Source organism: Argopecten irradians, chromosome 11 (assembly GCF_041381155.1).
Source record: "Argopecten irradians isolate NY chromosome 11, Ai_NY, whole genome shotgun sequence".
NCBI classification, from domain to species: domain Eukaryota; kingdom Metazoa; phylum Mollusca; class Bivalvia; order Pectinida; family Pectinidae; genus Argopecten; species Argopecten irradians.
Window position 1 is genome coordinate 41,151,011 of NC_091144.1, and position 15,417 is coordinate 41,166,427.

A 15,417-nucleotide genomic window follows, 5' to 3' on the forward strand; every position below is an offset into this window, starting at 1 on the left:
AACTCTCCCTAAAGCATAGAACTGTATAGATCTATTGACATTGTTATAACATATGGTATGGCGTGGGAGTAAGTCACTAGCGTAACACCTAATCCTAGCTATAACAGCTGATGTACCGAAGGAATTATACCTTTGTATAACACCACAGCGTTTCAAATCAGTGACACCAGACAGTTATATAGATACATGAACTTGTAACCATCACACCGTTTAGTACAGTTAAAATCTCATTTAAAATGTGGTACATGTTACGTTTGAAAACAAGATCGACGTAAAGGGGTCTCGTTTATATACACGAACCATGGCACCTTTCTTTGAACAATAGACCAAGATATTTACTCTGTGAGTTCTATCTCTAGCCAGCGTAAACATACCCCATTTCTTTATCGATAACCTCAATTCCACCTTCACCTAGCCGTATCAAAGTGTCGATTGGTTAACCCACTCACTCCCACATTCACTCCCTAATAATACGTCACTTCAACAGATCCACGTACATCAGATGTAAAGAATTTTAAATTTCTTGACATGATTTTAACAGGATTACATTAAACTTGTGAGACCACTCCTCTTTCAATAGACACAGTTATATATCAAACACATGGACACATAGGGCTGATATTGATTTTAATGTTGTCAGGACCTTTTATACAATACTGTAGCTAACAGTAATTGCACCATCATGTTTTAATGCCAAATTAATTTTGGTCAACCGTAGTTGTATAATTAACACACAGAAAAGTTGCATGTATTGTTTCCATTACTGTGCTGTTGTTAATACTTATCACTATCAATAAAGAATCTTACTATTTAATTTCATTTTCTTGCATCTTTTCTCTCCAAGACATATATATCTGACTTTGATCTTCAATGTATAATGTACTACCATTGTGATATTTTGTTTTCTTTCATTAAACCATAACAATGCTCTAGCAGTTCTTCCATTCGAGGGAATCAACAGGACACTTGCAAAACCATCGTTCAGTTTGACAGTGATTGATAAAGGAGTTTGGAATTCAACATTTGTAGATAATGCATCGCAGGGGAAGCTGTCTAATAGTTGTTTCCTGACATGCAGATCAGCAGGACTTTGGAGTACACAACTAGTCATGTGCAAGCCCGTTTATTAAGATTGCGTTTGACTTTAATTGTGGACAAAGATATTGATTTTGACTTCAATCCATGCCAAGTAAAACCAGCAGAAATTGCTGATAGTAAAAGACACAATCACAGATGATCCCAGAGAAGTAGGCCTGAGAAACACTGTGGAGAGTAAAAACAGCTAGTTTTGTAGTTTAGAAAGTAACAAATTTGTTTTAGTAAAAACATCACCAATTTGCTACATAGATTTAGGCCAAAGCTCAGACCGTCAATATTCCACGGATGAGCATATGTAGCTATAGTGGCACTGAAAGTCTTAGATGAAAATTCACATCACTGGCATGTAGGGATTATTTTACGAAAAATTCATGACCCTTGTTTTGGATCGATGCTTCGAAAAAATTATAAGGGCTACATGGACAAAGAAAGTGTATTTGAGTTGTAGAGAAGTTTACCTGATAACTTTCTTGGGTTGGGGAATGTCTTTTTTCTTGAGGAATTTCTTTAAAAATGAAACAATGTCCTGCCCCACTTGCTCTTCTGTCAGAGATTCCATGTACAGAGCCTCTTTTCCACTCAGCCAACCTGTAACATTTACAAAAACTGTCTTAAAGGCAAAGCATTCAAACGGATTATTTTTTGTAGATAAGAAGGGACAAAACATATTTATGTAACGCACGTACAGTATAGGTGCGTGATTATAAGTCATCAGTATTGGACACAGAACATCTATATGTATCCACATAAAGATATTACCACTGCAATACGAGTGCTATCCCATGCTTAATTTATATGGAAATAGCTAAATTGACCCTTTTGTAAAAGGTCAGTCTTATCATTTTTACAATTTTGAATCCACGCCCCATTCAGATGTTAGAACTTAACAATACAATATGAGTTTCTATAGAAATAGCCAAACTGAAACTTTTGTTTCCGCCCCTCAAACCCCCTCAAAGGAGCACAGCCCTATGAATTGTATAATTTTTAGGGCTGAAACGATTAGTCGAATAATCGGAGGCGATTAGATTAATGAAGCTAATTGCTGATAATCGATTAAAGATTTTATTAATCGTTAATCGTAACATGCATAGCCAGTGCATTGTAAGCTGACTAACACGTTGACAGATCATGGATTTCTGAGTAAGCCATTCCGACTGGAGTTTCATCTCTTTATGTACATGTTTTGAACTCAACAAAACATAAATAATGTGAGAAATACTTGTTAAATTACGTCACTGTGGATGTTAAAGTCATTAATCAATGAAAAAGTGGATGTCATGAGAAAGCTTGCAACACGCTGTTCGCCAATTTTCACTAGCGATCGACTCCATGTTGTTACGTCACGGAGGCCTAATCGCCGCCGGGACGCTCGGGAGCGGAAGGAGCAGTAATCTTGAACATTTAAATTTTACTATTGCATGTGTTTATCATATAAAAAGAAAGTTTTTGTTCATATTCTAATTGAATATAAGAGTTGTTGATATATTTTATTTTTTTGATCACGGAAATAAAAAAGTTAATTGACGAAAATTTGGTCATGTCGCTCCGTGGCGGCCAGATTTGGTTGATTAGTCGTACGTGTGAAGGTCACGTCAAAACAGCGGGTTAGCAGACTTGATTTAAACGATGTTACGGAAGACAACACAGGAACGGAATTCAGAGCTAATTTGGGATAAAATACGTTTGTTTTGTCAATAATTTTTTTCTTATTTGTTGGTAGGCTTATATTATATAAGGCATGTCCTCTGTCATATTATACGGTAACGTTAGGTGTTATTATTAGTTGATAAACATGGCGGACGTTTTCAGTAGTCAGTAGTAAACAATATATAGTTGCCTTCAATTCAAACGATTAATCGATTAGTAATCGATTACATGTGACCGAATAATCGAATACAAAAATTACTAATCGTTTCAGCCCTAATAATTTTGCATCCCCATTGCATAAGGATATGCTTAGTTTTAGTCATTTATATAAGAAAAGCCAAATTGACTATCTAACATAACTTTTGCCTAACACGACTATTGCCTAATCCAAAGCCTAACACATCTATTACCTAACATGTCTATTAGCTAATGTCTATTACCTAACACATCTATTACCTAACATGTCTATTAGCTAATGTTTATTACCCAACACATCTATTACCTAACATGTCTATTAGCTAATGTTTATTACCTAACACATCTATTTCCTAACATGTCTATTACCTAACACATCTATTACCTAACATGTCTATTAGCTAATGTCTATTACCTAACACATCTATTTCCTAACATGTCTATTACCTAACACATCTATTTCCTAACATGTCTATTACCTAACACATCTATTAGCTAATGTCTATTACCTAACATATTTATTAGCTAATGCCTATTACCTAACACATCTATTAGCTATAAATGTCTATTACCTAACACATCTATTGCCTAACATGTCTTTTACCTAACACATCTATTAGCTAACGTCTTTTACCTAACACATCTATTAGCTAACGTCTATTACCTTACACATCTATTGCCTTACATGTCTATTACCTAACATATCTATTAGCTAATGTCTATTACCTAACACATCTATTAGCTAACGTCTATTACCTTACACATCTATTAGCTAATGTCTATTACCTAACACATCTATTGGCTATAAATGTCTATTACCTAACACATCTATTGGCTATAAATGTCTATTACCTAACACATCTATTGGCTATAAATGTCTATTACCTAACACATCTATTGGCTATAAATGTCTATTACCTAACACATCTATTAGCTAATGTCTATTACCTAACACATCTATTAGCTAATGTCTATTACCTAACACATCTATTAGCTAATGTCTATTACCTAACACATCTATTAGTTATAAATGTCTATTACCTAACACATCTATTAGCTAACTTCTATTACCTAACACATCTATTGGTTATAAATGTCTATTACCTAACACATCTATTGCCTTACAGATTCTAGCTAGAGACCATGGAATGTTAAGAATGCTCTACATATATATACTGCTACATCCTAAAAGGCGAGTATAATAACACAAACTACTAGCAAACTGTTCTCTAATTAACCGTTCAATCAACCTCAGGTACTACAGGTATTTGGTGCAGCAGTTTAAAGTAATGTAAGTGATTGGAAAGGTTGTACATAACGTGATGTAGCAATACTCTAGATCTGCCCATCATGATTTCAGGGGCTAAAGCATAGCCTGATATAATTACTAAATATAGCAACTATATAGCAACTCACTGACTGGTTAAGGATGTTTACAGGTTTTCAATATATTTACAAACTTTCAAGGTTGCTAAATGTGTCATTTGAACTGAATCCATATTATGTATGATATTCATATCATGGTATGAAGATCATCAAAATAATCTTTTTTCATTTCTTCACTTGTGGATTTTCTGCATCATGTTATGCAATAATGATAAAAGGAATATCAGATAAGCCTAAATTGTTATAGAAACTCTGAGTCTGTTTTGTGTTACATGATATTCTATATTCATCCAATTCAATTCAGGTATGTGTATAAATTATAATACACACAGTTAATGTCTACATATACTTAGTCATGTCATAGGTTCGCTTGCTCTAAAATTATTGGTATGTTCAGAAATAAACAAGCCCCTCTTACGTCAACAAGATCTAATCTTACAAATTCCATCTGAACCAAAGCAAACATGACCTATATTTTAAATGTGATGATCATTCCTGACCATACAGGCTAGTCAAGCCTGTGTAGATAAATCTCAAGGTAATAGAAATTCCAAGACCTTATTTATGAAATATGCTGTACATATATATACATATATATATTAATATTTCATGACAATACATATTTGGTGGTATTCTTTGCTTTTATCTAGCTGTCACGCTGGTTCTAAAGTCTAAGATCATTTATGAAGTAATCATATTTTTGTAAGTCAGGATTGCCATGACTTTGAACATATATACATATCATGCAGTGTCATCACTTTCCGAGAAATAGCACTAGCAGAAAAATTAAAATTAACTACAACTATCACAATCCAAGATGGCTGTAACAGTGTGTGTTGGCCATTGGATCGATCCATACACAGTAGGTGGATTGGCATGCTTTAAAGCACATTCAGGACGACACTCTGATCTGGGAACCGGTTGAAATTTCATGGTCGATCATCAGTTTTGTTTAACCAATCAATGATCAATTAAAATAGATTATTTTTTCCTTAATGTATAAAAAAGTCTCATAAAAAATTTCCTTCAAAAGCTTACGATCGCGAGGCCTCTCTTTCTGTGCTGTCATGTTTTCATGTCGCTTATTTTCTTCACAAATCAAATCATGCTCATCTGAACATTTACATAACTAAGTAGTGCTTATGCACTCTTCAATTCGTCTAGACCGTGAGATTTGAAATGATATGAGTGACAACCACACACAAGGGAATGATTTTAACAAGTTGGCTATGATTTTTTTGCATGTTTTACTGATCAGCTAACTTTAAACTTTGGTTTATCATGGTGTCGAACACCTAAACCAACGATACTCGACAAACTCGATAAATCGGAACACCACTAGTACTACTACAGACTGTTTGGATGCAGCCCTATAGTACATTTAAGTGAACAATGTCGCGGTATGGATTCAGCCCTATATATACCACATGTAAGTCCTGTATACACATGCGAGTCCTATACCACATGTAAGACAACAATGTCCAAATCATGTGTTTCATAAGTTTGGTCCTGATGAACAGCCTCTCCCATCAAGGAAATTATCCATCATACCTGGCCTAGTATGTCATGTGTAAATGAAGAACGTCAAAATATATGTCAAGTGGACATAAATTACATGAAACACTACTACGTATGTACAACAACGTGAATGAACTAAAAATAACTTTATAATATGTTTACCTACATAATTAACGTTTTGATATGGGACCTATATATGAGGAAACAGTAAACTTCACCACACTCTAGCTACAGTCTGCACACATAGCTTGCCAGATATTATCCATGTCAGAAGGAAAGCTCAATGCCTGGCCATATGAATGTATGACCTCTTAAACCGAATGTTCAATCGGATATACAAATTCTATATGTAACTCATTATAATAAGCTTTAATCTTATTTACATTAGTCAGGCTCTATAGTCATGTGTACTTGATATATATGGTGGCATGTCTAGGTAAAACAAATTTTGTATCAGCAAGTTCTAACATCTGTCATATATATATTCTGCAAAAAGGCATCAGATCTGTGATATACCCCTGGTACTTATAATTACAATTGTGACAAAGTTTGGTGTTTTTCATCTCACTTTTGCCAGTTTTGGCTGGTCATCATCAGTTGATCATGAGCAGCTCTGTGAAATAAAATCTGAGTTCTTTACACCGTCTAATATACCTTATTTTCCCTAATGAGGGCGCCAGGCGCGGGTAAATCGCCGTTATTTGAGACCATTTTTAGATGTTTTTTTCTGAAACAGACTATAGTCATCTTGCTTTAAGTTTCATATTTTTCTGAAACTTACTATTACCAACTTACGTTTTGAAGAAATGTATGCACCAGAAGTATTAAACATTGGTTAGATATGTCTGTTTCACGGAATTTCGGCATTTCATGCTAGCCTGCTTGTTTACCATGCGTACACAAAATGGCGGACGGTGTTTTCAATAATCGCTACTTTCGTTTTGTGGCAGATGGGAATTACCGACAAGAGAACACAATAAAATGCTTAAAAATGATAGCTTTCCTGATATTTAGGAACCTTTATCATAGATATACAGTAAGTATTCATAAAACCTGTATAGACATTGCTAAAATGTTGTTGCCAGTTAGTCTTCATCCATACACGTGTGTGGGGCATTATTCAAGTCACACGTTTTATTTTGAACATGGCGTTCTCGCTGTATCTATGTGTAAACACTTGACAAAGATGTCCTAAGTTGCCCAATGCAATAAATTTAGTTCTTATACAAGCTGATCGGATATTGATTAAGCATCAGATTGATGTGAAACAGTATTTTTTTAGCATCTGCAAAAACAAATTGTCACAATCTGGCACAAAAATTGTATGAAATTAGTTTCAGCAAAAAACGTGGGGACACCCTTATTCGAGGAGGCGCACTTAATAGGGAAAATACGGTATGTAGGTTACAAGGAGCTTGTGACAGACAACCAATGTATATTTTATAGGAAAAAAACTATTACAAATAGGCCAAATATGATGACATTTTCTGACATTTTCACAATTTGCTTAAACTTCATACAAGCAACACACCTTATACATGCATATGGGAGGCTGTCCTTACATGACCCTGGCTGTTGATAGAACGTTAATTCAATCAGATAAACAAACAAGCCATGGTAATTAGCTTTAGTACAAGTATCCAAACAAAATATTTAGTCACGCAATATAGATGTCTGTTGTTCAAAATTCAAATTACAATCTGCATTTGTTAATTAAGCCCACATGCCTATGCATGTATTTTTGACACACTCCAGTTTCTTGGCCTGAAACATTTAGGGTCTGTCAGCAGGTGCCCCAATTGTACCACCGATATGGTGCCTCCACAACACTGACCTCATAGAATTCCACAAAATGTGCGTGTGTAGCAGTAGCTGCAGTATTGTATCTTGTTATATGTAGGAGGTGACTTGTAACGTTTCATGGAAGAATGTATAAAGATCTGCTCCACAATTGTAGTTACTATATAACAAACCAGCTGGAAGCAGTAAAGTCGTTATTTTTGGATTTGACTTTTTAATGCCCTGATTAAGGGTTCTGATAAAGCAGCATGTGCAAAAAAATCCTGAACTCGACATGATGCGCGGCTGCACGTAGGCCAAGGTATATAAATGTTATTATTACTTATTTAGATTTTACAGATTTGGTAATCATCCATTTCCTCAAAGATCTCTGGAAAGTGTTGCATCATTGAATGGGTACACATGTGGTCATGATGACTGTTTTGGCAGACAAACAAATGGTAGGAAATGAAGTTACACATGTTCTGGAAACTTTAAATTAAAGTTTATCATTCAATTTTCTCATATAACTTTTTAAACTTTAGTGGTGAACACGGTTTTTGTCTTAAAAATACTGTCATGGGACATAACTTAAGTATTAGTCACAGATGTTTTCTCCCTATATAGTCTTACATCATAAAATCTCAATCCACAGAAATAAAACATCGGGAAATTTTCAAATATTGTGTGCAGAGAGTGTAGACTCTCTATAAGGATACCAAATTTGGTGAAGATGTATTAATCAATATGTGAGACCAGGGAAATTTAAAGAAAAACATTACTTACCCACAAGAACGTTTCCTGCAGTAACCTCCAGAGAGTAGATTTTGCGATACCAAGTGTGACGGAGATCAGGAATTTCAACCTTGGTCTTGTCCCAAAGCATTTCAACATGGAACAATTCTGGAGGTGTGATCGGCTCATCAAACTGAACTATCACCTTGTCTACAATACCAAATCCCACACGATCAATTGACTGCAGCTTATCCGGTGGCAGCGGTGGGTCAAACATGCGATCACAGGCCGCTTTCAGAACACCGAGCGAAACAGTCACTAACACATGATTTGCATAGAACACCTCGCCATTCTCGCACTCCACTTTGACCGGGTACTGGTTGTCGTCGGAATGCTTGCGATTCCAGTGCACACATTTGACTGGGGTGTTGAGTAGGATGTTCTCTGTTGGGATATTTTTTTTAAGAATATTTAACACAGATTTGAAGCCATTAGGAATGGAGTAATGAACTCCAGGCAGTTCCTGATAGCCCCCAAACTCACTGAGTGACACTTCATGTAAGGTGTCACAGCCAGATATACAGCACTCCAGCAGTTTCCTTTGGTCAAATAAAATTTCACGTACATGACGGTCTCCATTGGAATACCTCTCGATCATTGCTGAAAACTCGCGTTCTAAGAATGCACCCACACTGTCATTTTCCTCCGGAGTGGGAATGTTGCTCTGGTAATAATCCTCAGCCTGAATGATAAGTTGTCCATACATGAGGTTGATTTGGTTTACAGTTCGTTCGTTGATCTCCTCGCCGTCCTCTGTGAGAAATGCGTTCTTGTGACGCAGGCCTTTGTCGCCATGTCTCAGTTCCAACAGATTATTGTCATAGGCAATCTTAAAAATGGGATTTCTTTCGATGCCGTGGATCCAATTTGCACCCAACTCCACTTTGTTGTTGTCATCATCTACAACACATATAAGTCATAGATACAAGACCAATGACATTACAAGTCATAGATACAAGACCGATGACATTACAAGTCATAGATACAAGACCAATGACATTACAAGTCATAGATACAAGACCAATGACATTACAAGTCATAGATACAAAATAAATGACACTACAAGTCATATATACAAGACAAATGACATTACAAGTCATAGATACAAGACCAATGACACTACAAGTCATAGATACAAGACCAATATGACATTACAAGTCATAGATACAAGACAATTGACACTATGCTACAAGTCATAGATACAAGATCAATGACACTACAAGTCAAAGATATAAAACAAATGACACTACAAGTCATAGATACAAGACAAATGACACTACAAGTCAGCTTGCCCGAGGTATTTTCTACAACAACAATTGAGTTGACCCATGGAGTCGGTTCGTTAATTTTATAATTTGGCTACAAACTCAGACGATTCCATTATTGTGCAACGATAGGAACTTTACGCGGTGGGCGCTCCACAGGCGGTGCCTTTGGATCAATGCAAATTTTGTGTTCGCCTGGTAAACAACTGATACCTTTGATTACGTCACTGTATTCAGAGAGTATTCGAGACCTATGGTTGGTTGGAATAGCTTCTTGTGGGATGTTTACCTTTCTAGTAAATACACAAGCTTGATAAGTTTAAGGTCTAATCATGTGCTAAAACCAAGTATTGGGTTAGAATATACATCAACAACTTAACAAGACAAGATTGAATGATCTTTGTAATTTTGATTCACATTGCTCTTAACTCTGTAATGGGCTAGCGCCATATATGGATAAACACTTTGTAGGTTTAGCGAAGGTTGGGTATAGGAGAAATTTTGTCAGACTCACTCACCCTTAGGCAACTTACCTGAACCCTTGTGTCGAATTAACCTTTACTTGTTGGGGCCTTCCTTAACTGCTTGGTCTGATTTAGTATCAGAGGTAACAGAGAATACATAGAAATCTGAAGATTCAGCAGACTCATCACTAGCTACATTGATTTCATTCACTGACTTACATTTGATAGCAAAGTGATTGAATTTTTCACATTTCAGGCATTGTCTCCCTTTAGCAGGTCTCTGTACGCGTGTGTCCTCTCTCACAGTTTCTACATTTGCATTGCTGTTTACTTCTGTTTATCCCAATGTTTTAATTTTCTTCTTTCTGTTGTTGTGTTTAAATTTATGCTGGTCCCTTCTAGGTCTGTTATATTTTTTTTTTAATTAGTTGATACTGGTGTTGTTTCACGTTTATCTGTTCGCGAGGACGATGCTAGTATACAGTTAAAGTATGGGGTTGAGGGATATAGCAAGTTTCTGGTTTCCCGAGACTTGTCTATTTCCCGAGGCGGAGCCGAGGGAAATAGGCAAGTTCGAAGGAAACTGGAAACTTGATATATCACTCAATCCCATACTTTAACTGTTTTAATATACCGATACATACAAAAGCTATGATAAGACTAAAAATATATTTCTGTCATACGCTAACGTTCTCTCTATTCCTGTCGCGTACGGCAATGGCCATTGGAGATTGAGATAATTTTACATTGTAATCGATCTACGTAATCTTATCTTCAAACATACAAATTATTCTGAGATGATAACTGTGATTCTATGTCCGTTTTGTTTTGCTTCTATTCAAACCGCAGGTTAAAATTTGATTCCGCTATGATTTCTCGATATTTCAACATTTATACCACTAGGCATAATACTAAATTTGTATATAAATATTGTTGAAATTCCGAGACGTTAACCACTTACAGGTAGCCTAAATATATACATAACAACTGTACGTACATGTAAAAGGTATCGTCCTCTGACCCCATTACATTTTTTCACAAGCCTCTCACTTACAAGATAAACATAATGACGTGTTCGGTAACAGTTTCCGATCGATACTAACGTCGTCTGAGTACGTCAACGGAGATGGCGTGATCGGAAACTAGCTCCGTCCAATTGTTACGTCACCTAGCAACTGATGGCGTGATCGGAAACAAGTCCCGCCCACCTCAAATCTGATTGGTTAAACGGAAATACCCGAGTGCAAGGGTGTGTTAGCTTCCAGGAGTGTGCTAGTTCGATGACTAACACACAGCGGAGAGAGGTTTTTGGAAAAAGCAGGGGGCTAGTAAATTTAACAAAATATCTTTTATATAGTGTAAATAAAGTAGAGGTATATTAATGTTGTTTCAAGTTCAACTGTATGTGAAGATGATGCTTGTTTTGTTTCATGTTTACCTGTGTGCAAGGACGATGCCAGTGTTATTTTACGTTTACCTGTATGTGAAGATGATGATGCTTGTGATGTTTCACGTTTAGCTGTACACGAGGACGATGATGCTTATGTTGTTTTACGTTCACCTGTATGTGATGACGTTGATGTTTGTGTTGTTCCACTTTTTCCTGTATGCGATGACGTTTCTGCTGGGGTTCTTTCATTTTTACCTGAACACGAGGACATTGATGCTTGTGTTGTTTCACGTTTACCTGTATGCAAGGACGTTGATGCTTGTGTTGTTTCACTTTTACCTGTTCACAAGGACATTGATGCTTGTGTTGTTTCAAGTTTACCTGTATGCGAGGACGTTGATGCTTGTGTTGTTTCACTTTTACCTGTTCACAAGGACATTGATGCTTGTGTTGTTTCACGTTTACCTGTATGCGAGGACGTTGATGCTTGTGTTGTTTCACTTTTACCTGTTCATAAGGACATTGATGCTTGTGTTGTTTCACGTTTACCTGTATGCGAGGACGTTGATGCTTGTGTTGTTTCACTTTTACCTGTTCACAAGGACGTTGATGCTTGAATTGTTTCATGTTTACCTGTATGCAAGGACGATGATGCGCGTGTTGTTTCACGTTCACCTGTATGCAAGGACAATGATGCATGTGTTGTTTCACCTTTACCTGTATGCGAGGACGTTGATGCATGTTGTTTCACTTTTACATGTATGCGAGGACGTTGATGCTTGAGTGTTTCACGTTTACCTGTATGCGAGGATGTTGATGCTTGTGTTGTTTCACTTTTACCTGTTCACAAGGACATTGATGCTTGTGTTGTTTCACTTAGGGCTGTTACGAGTACCCGAGTACCCGGTTACAGGTCGGGTTGGGGATGTAACCGGGTCAAAAAATGTGTACCCGAGTACCCGTCAAAATAGGACAATTAGTCAAAATAGGACAATTCGTCTGGATGTACATAAACAAGTCTAGAACTTATATTAAAAGTATTACAAAATCCAACTCATTTGTTTTTGTTTTCACTCACCAAGGATGACACCTTATCTTTTCAATACATTATATTTCTCATGACCGTCTTTTGATGTGAGAACAATCTACATGACGGACATGTGCACTTAAATAGGTCACACTTTAGCTTTTGACAAAGTCATTTTGTTGCCCAACTTAATGAGATATATCAGTCTTCTATCACCTTTGAAAAATTTACCCCAAAAACGTTTCTTTCAGGAATGAATTCATCGCAGATGCTCTGATCGGTCAATGAACACTCAGTTGACAACGGTGACAATTTGGTTTTGAACTGGAAATGACAACAAATCAGAGTTATGGTCTATTGTGAGAAAATAGGGTTTTATTAGCTAGGGTTGCACAAATATTCAGCAAATTTCTTATTATAAATGTCTATCTTCTTTCTCTCTTCTCCAGTGAGTTAGTATCCAAGTGTTCTGGACCCTTTTGACCAAACCAAAGCAATAACTATAAAATTCTTCGTTCTTATCGCTGTGTGGTCCAGAAAAAACCATGTTGTTCAAATTTTTTCCATTGCAAATTGGTTGCCACTTGGGTACTAGCTATAAAGTCCATTGACGCCAAAGAAGGTTTATTCCAGAAAGAGCCATGCATGGTTCGTAGTCTTCTGACACCATGTGTAATGTATCAAAAGACAGCACATCAACGTTGTTAGGCAAGTTAGGTATAAAATACAACGTAAACACGTTTGTCTAACAAACTATAGCTAGGACGTCCATGTTTATTCCGGAGTTCAAGTTACAAGAGAGCAGGGATAGGGGACATAACTCTATGATCTAATACAACATATAAGGTATCACACTTCTATTTAGAGTCAACCTATTACTACATACATATCTGTCCCATACAGTTTGTGAAATCGGACAGGTTTGACAACCCTAGTTGTAACAATTCAGAAACTTTGATAAAAATTCAAATAAATTGAACATAGCAATAATCACACTTTTTCATTGAACCATTGCTGAAAAACACTATATGTGATATGCGACAAGAACGGGTCATGTGTACCTATGTTGAACATTAGTGTTAATTAATATCTTGGTATTTGTAGTTCAGCTTATTCTGAATTTACATAGTACAGAGTTACCTTGTGGTAAGGTATTAATTCTGATATCATATGTTTGTGAGTATAACATCATACTTTTCAGAGAAAAGAACATGAATTTTGCTCACAAAATAGCATCATAACCTGCAACAAGGGAAGTCTGTAATGTGTAAAGACTGAATACCACGCATCTAATATTAAGACTCTACAGTGCCATAAACGAAAAGTTTATGCAAAATTATTAACCAAAATTAGGCATGGAAAATAATCATACACTGCAATATTTTTTTTATTTATCTTTAACGGGACCAACTCCTACAAAAATTCTTTGGGGGATTTTAAGTTTAGGAAATTCCTTAAATTTATGGAATGGTTGTTAAACTAGCCCCTGGATCTCTAATTCATGTGTATTTTATTTCTTATTTTGTAACTTAATGATTTCCTATAGTAAATTGATTTATGATTTACTGATTATAAAAAGTACTAGCTTATTAGAGGATTGGCAGTGTACTCTTTGTCTAACATTCGGGTATCTGTAGTGGATTTATTTCTCTCTTTCATAATTAGCTATTGATATTTAACTTCATTTTGTTTAATGCCTTCGAAAAAATTTGGTCTTTACAACTAGCCTATATATATGCAATCTGAATTTTCTATAGACCCATGGCCAGGGTCGAAGATTCTTCAAGATATATACACATTCTTATGCAGACTGCCTCTGATAACCTGAGAAAAGTAAACATTTATGTGTAGACCTAGTTACTGTATTCAATCTTTAAGGTTTACATCTTTTTGTCTGTGTGTACTTTCATTTTCAAAACACACCACACGACTTGTGAACAAACGCTATACTATTATCTATTATATGAATGACGTCATTGAACTATTTTAGGATACAATGTTTCGTGAATTTGGTTTCCAAGACAATAGTGACATATTTAGATTCATATTGCCATCGGGAAGTAAACGATGTATTGGCACATATATGACCCGCCATTGGTCGGCCCTTATTCGTCACGTAAGTGTACTACGTACACGTCTGCGTCCTTGCGTGACCTTCACACCGGGGGCAGTCATTCACAAAATTTAAACGTCATAGTCGCTGACAAAGAACAACACACACAAAGCAAATACATTACACGTTGGACATTCGAATACAATATATAGAATATACGTGTAAATGAACATTGTAAACATTGTTATTACCAAACAGACAGAAGAAACATATTTGAAGCGCCCAATCACGCAGAGATAACATGACAGCTGATAGAAAGCTCAGTAGGTCACGAAAACTTACCGATGTTTATGGTCCAAATTCGCCCTCCCGTTCGATCAGAGGCTTCAATTATTTTGAAGTCTTTGAACCCGGCTTCTGTAAGGTGATTACCGGCAGCTATTCCCGCAATACCAGCACCGATAATTAATACTTTACAACAATTTCGTTTCTCATTTGTAGTTTCTTTTTCCTGCACAGTCGCATCCATATTCATGCAACAGTTTCAGGCCAGCTGACTGAGAAGTCAGCAGTTGTTGAATGGGAATATATCTATAGAAATTATATTTATAATATTACTAAGTGTTATAAAAACCAGTCGAAGACAGTCCTACTCTCCTCACATACAAGTCCACAGTGTTTAGAGATGTAACTCCACTGGTTCATGAACATCTTCCCAGATCGACTGCGACAAGATTTGTTTCACAACTAGAGCGCTTTACAGCACATATTTTGATGACGTCAAAAGGTGTGGCCTC

General features: G+C 36.2%; 1 protein-coding gene across 1 annotated transcript in view; it reads right to left on the bottom strand.

Moving 5' to 3' along the window:
• The window catches only part of LOC138335588 (spermine oxidase-like), a 32,773-nt gene extending 17,385 nt beyond the window's left edge, over positions 1-15,388 (bottom strand). The window contains exons 1-3 of the mRNA XM_069284747.1: positions 14,963-15,388; positions 8,413-9,321; positions 1,557-1,686 (exon numbers count right to left, since the gene is read on the bottom strand). Coding sequence (XP_069140848.1) covers positions 1,557-1,686; positions 8,413-9,321; positions 14,963-15,155 — 1,232 coding nt within the window. The 5' untranslated portion in view covers positions 15,156-15,388. The remainder of the gene's footprint in view (positions 1-1,556; positions 1,687-8,412; positions 9,322-14,962) is intronic.
• Positions 15,389-15,417: the final 29 nt, after the last annotated feature.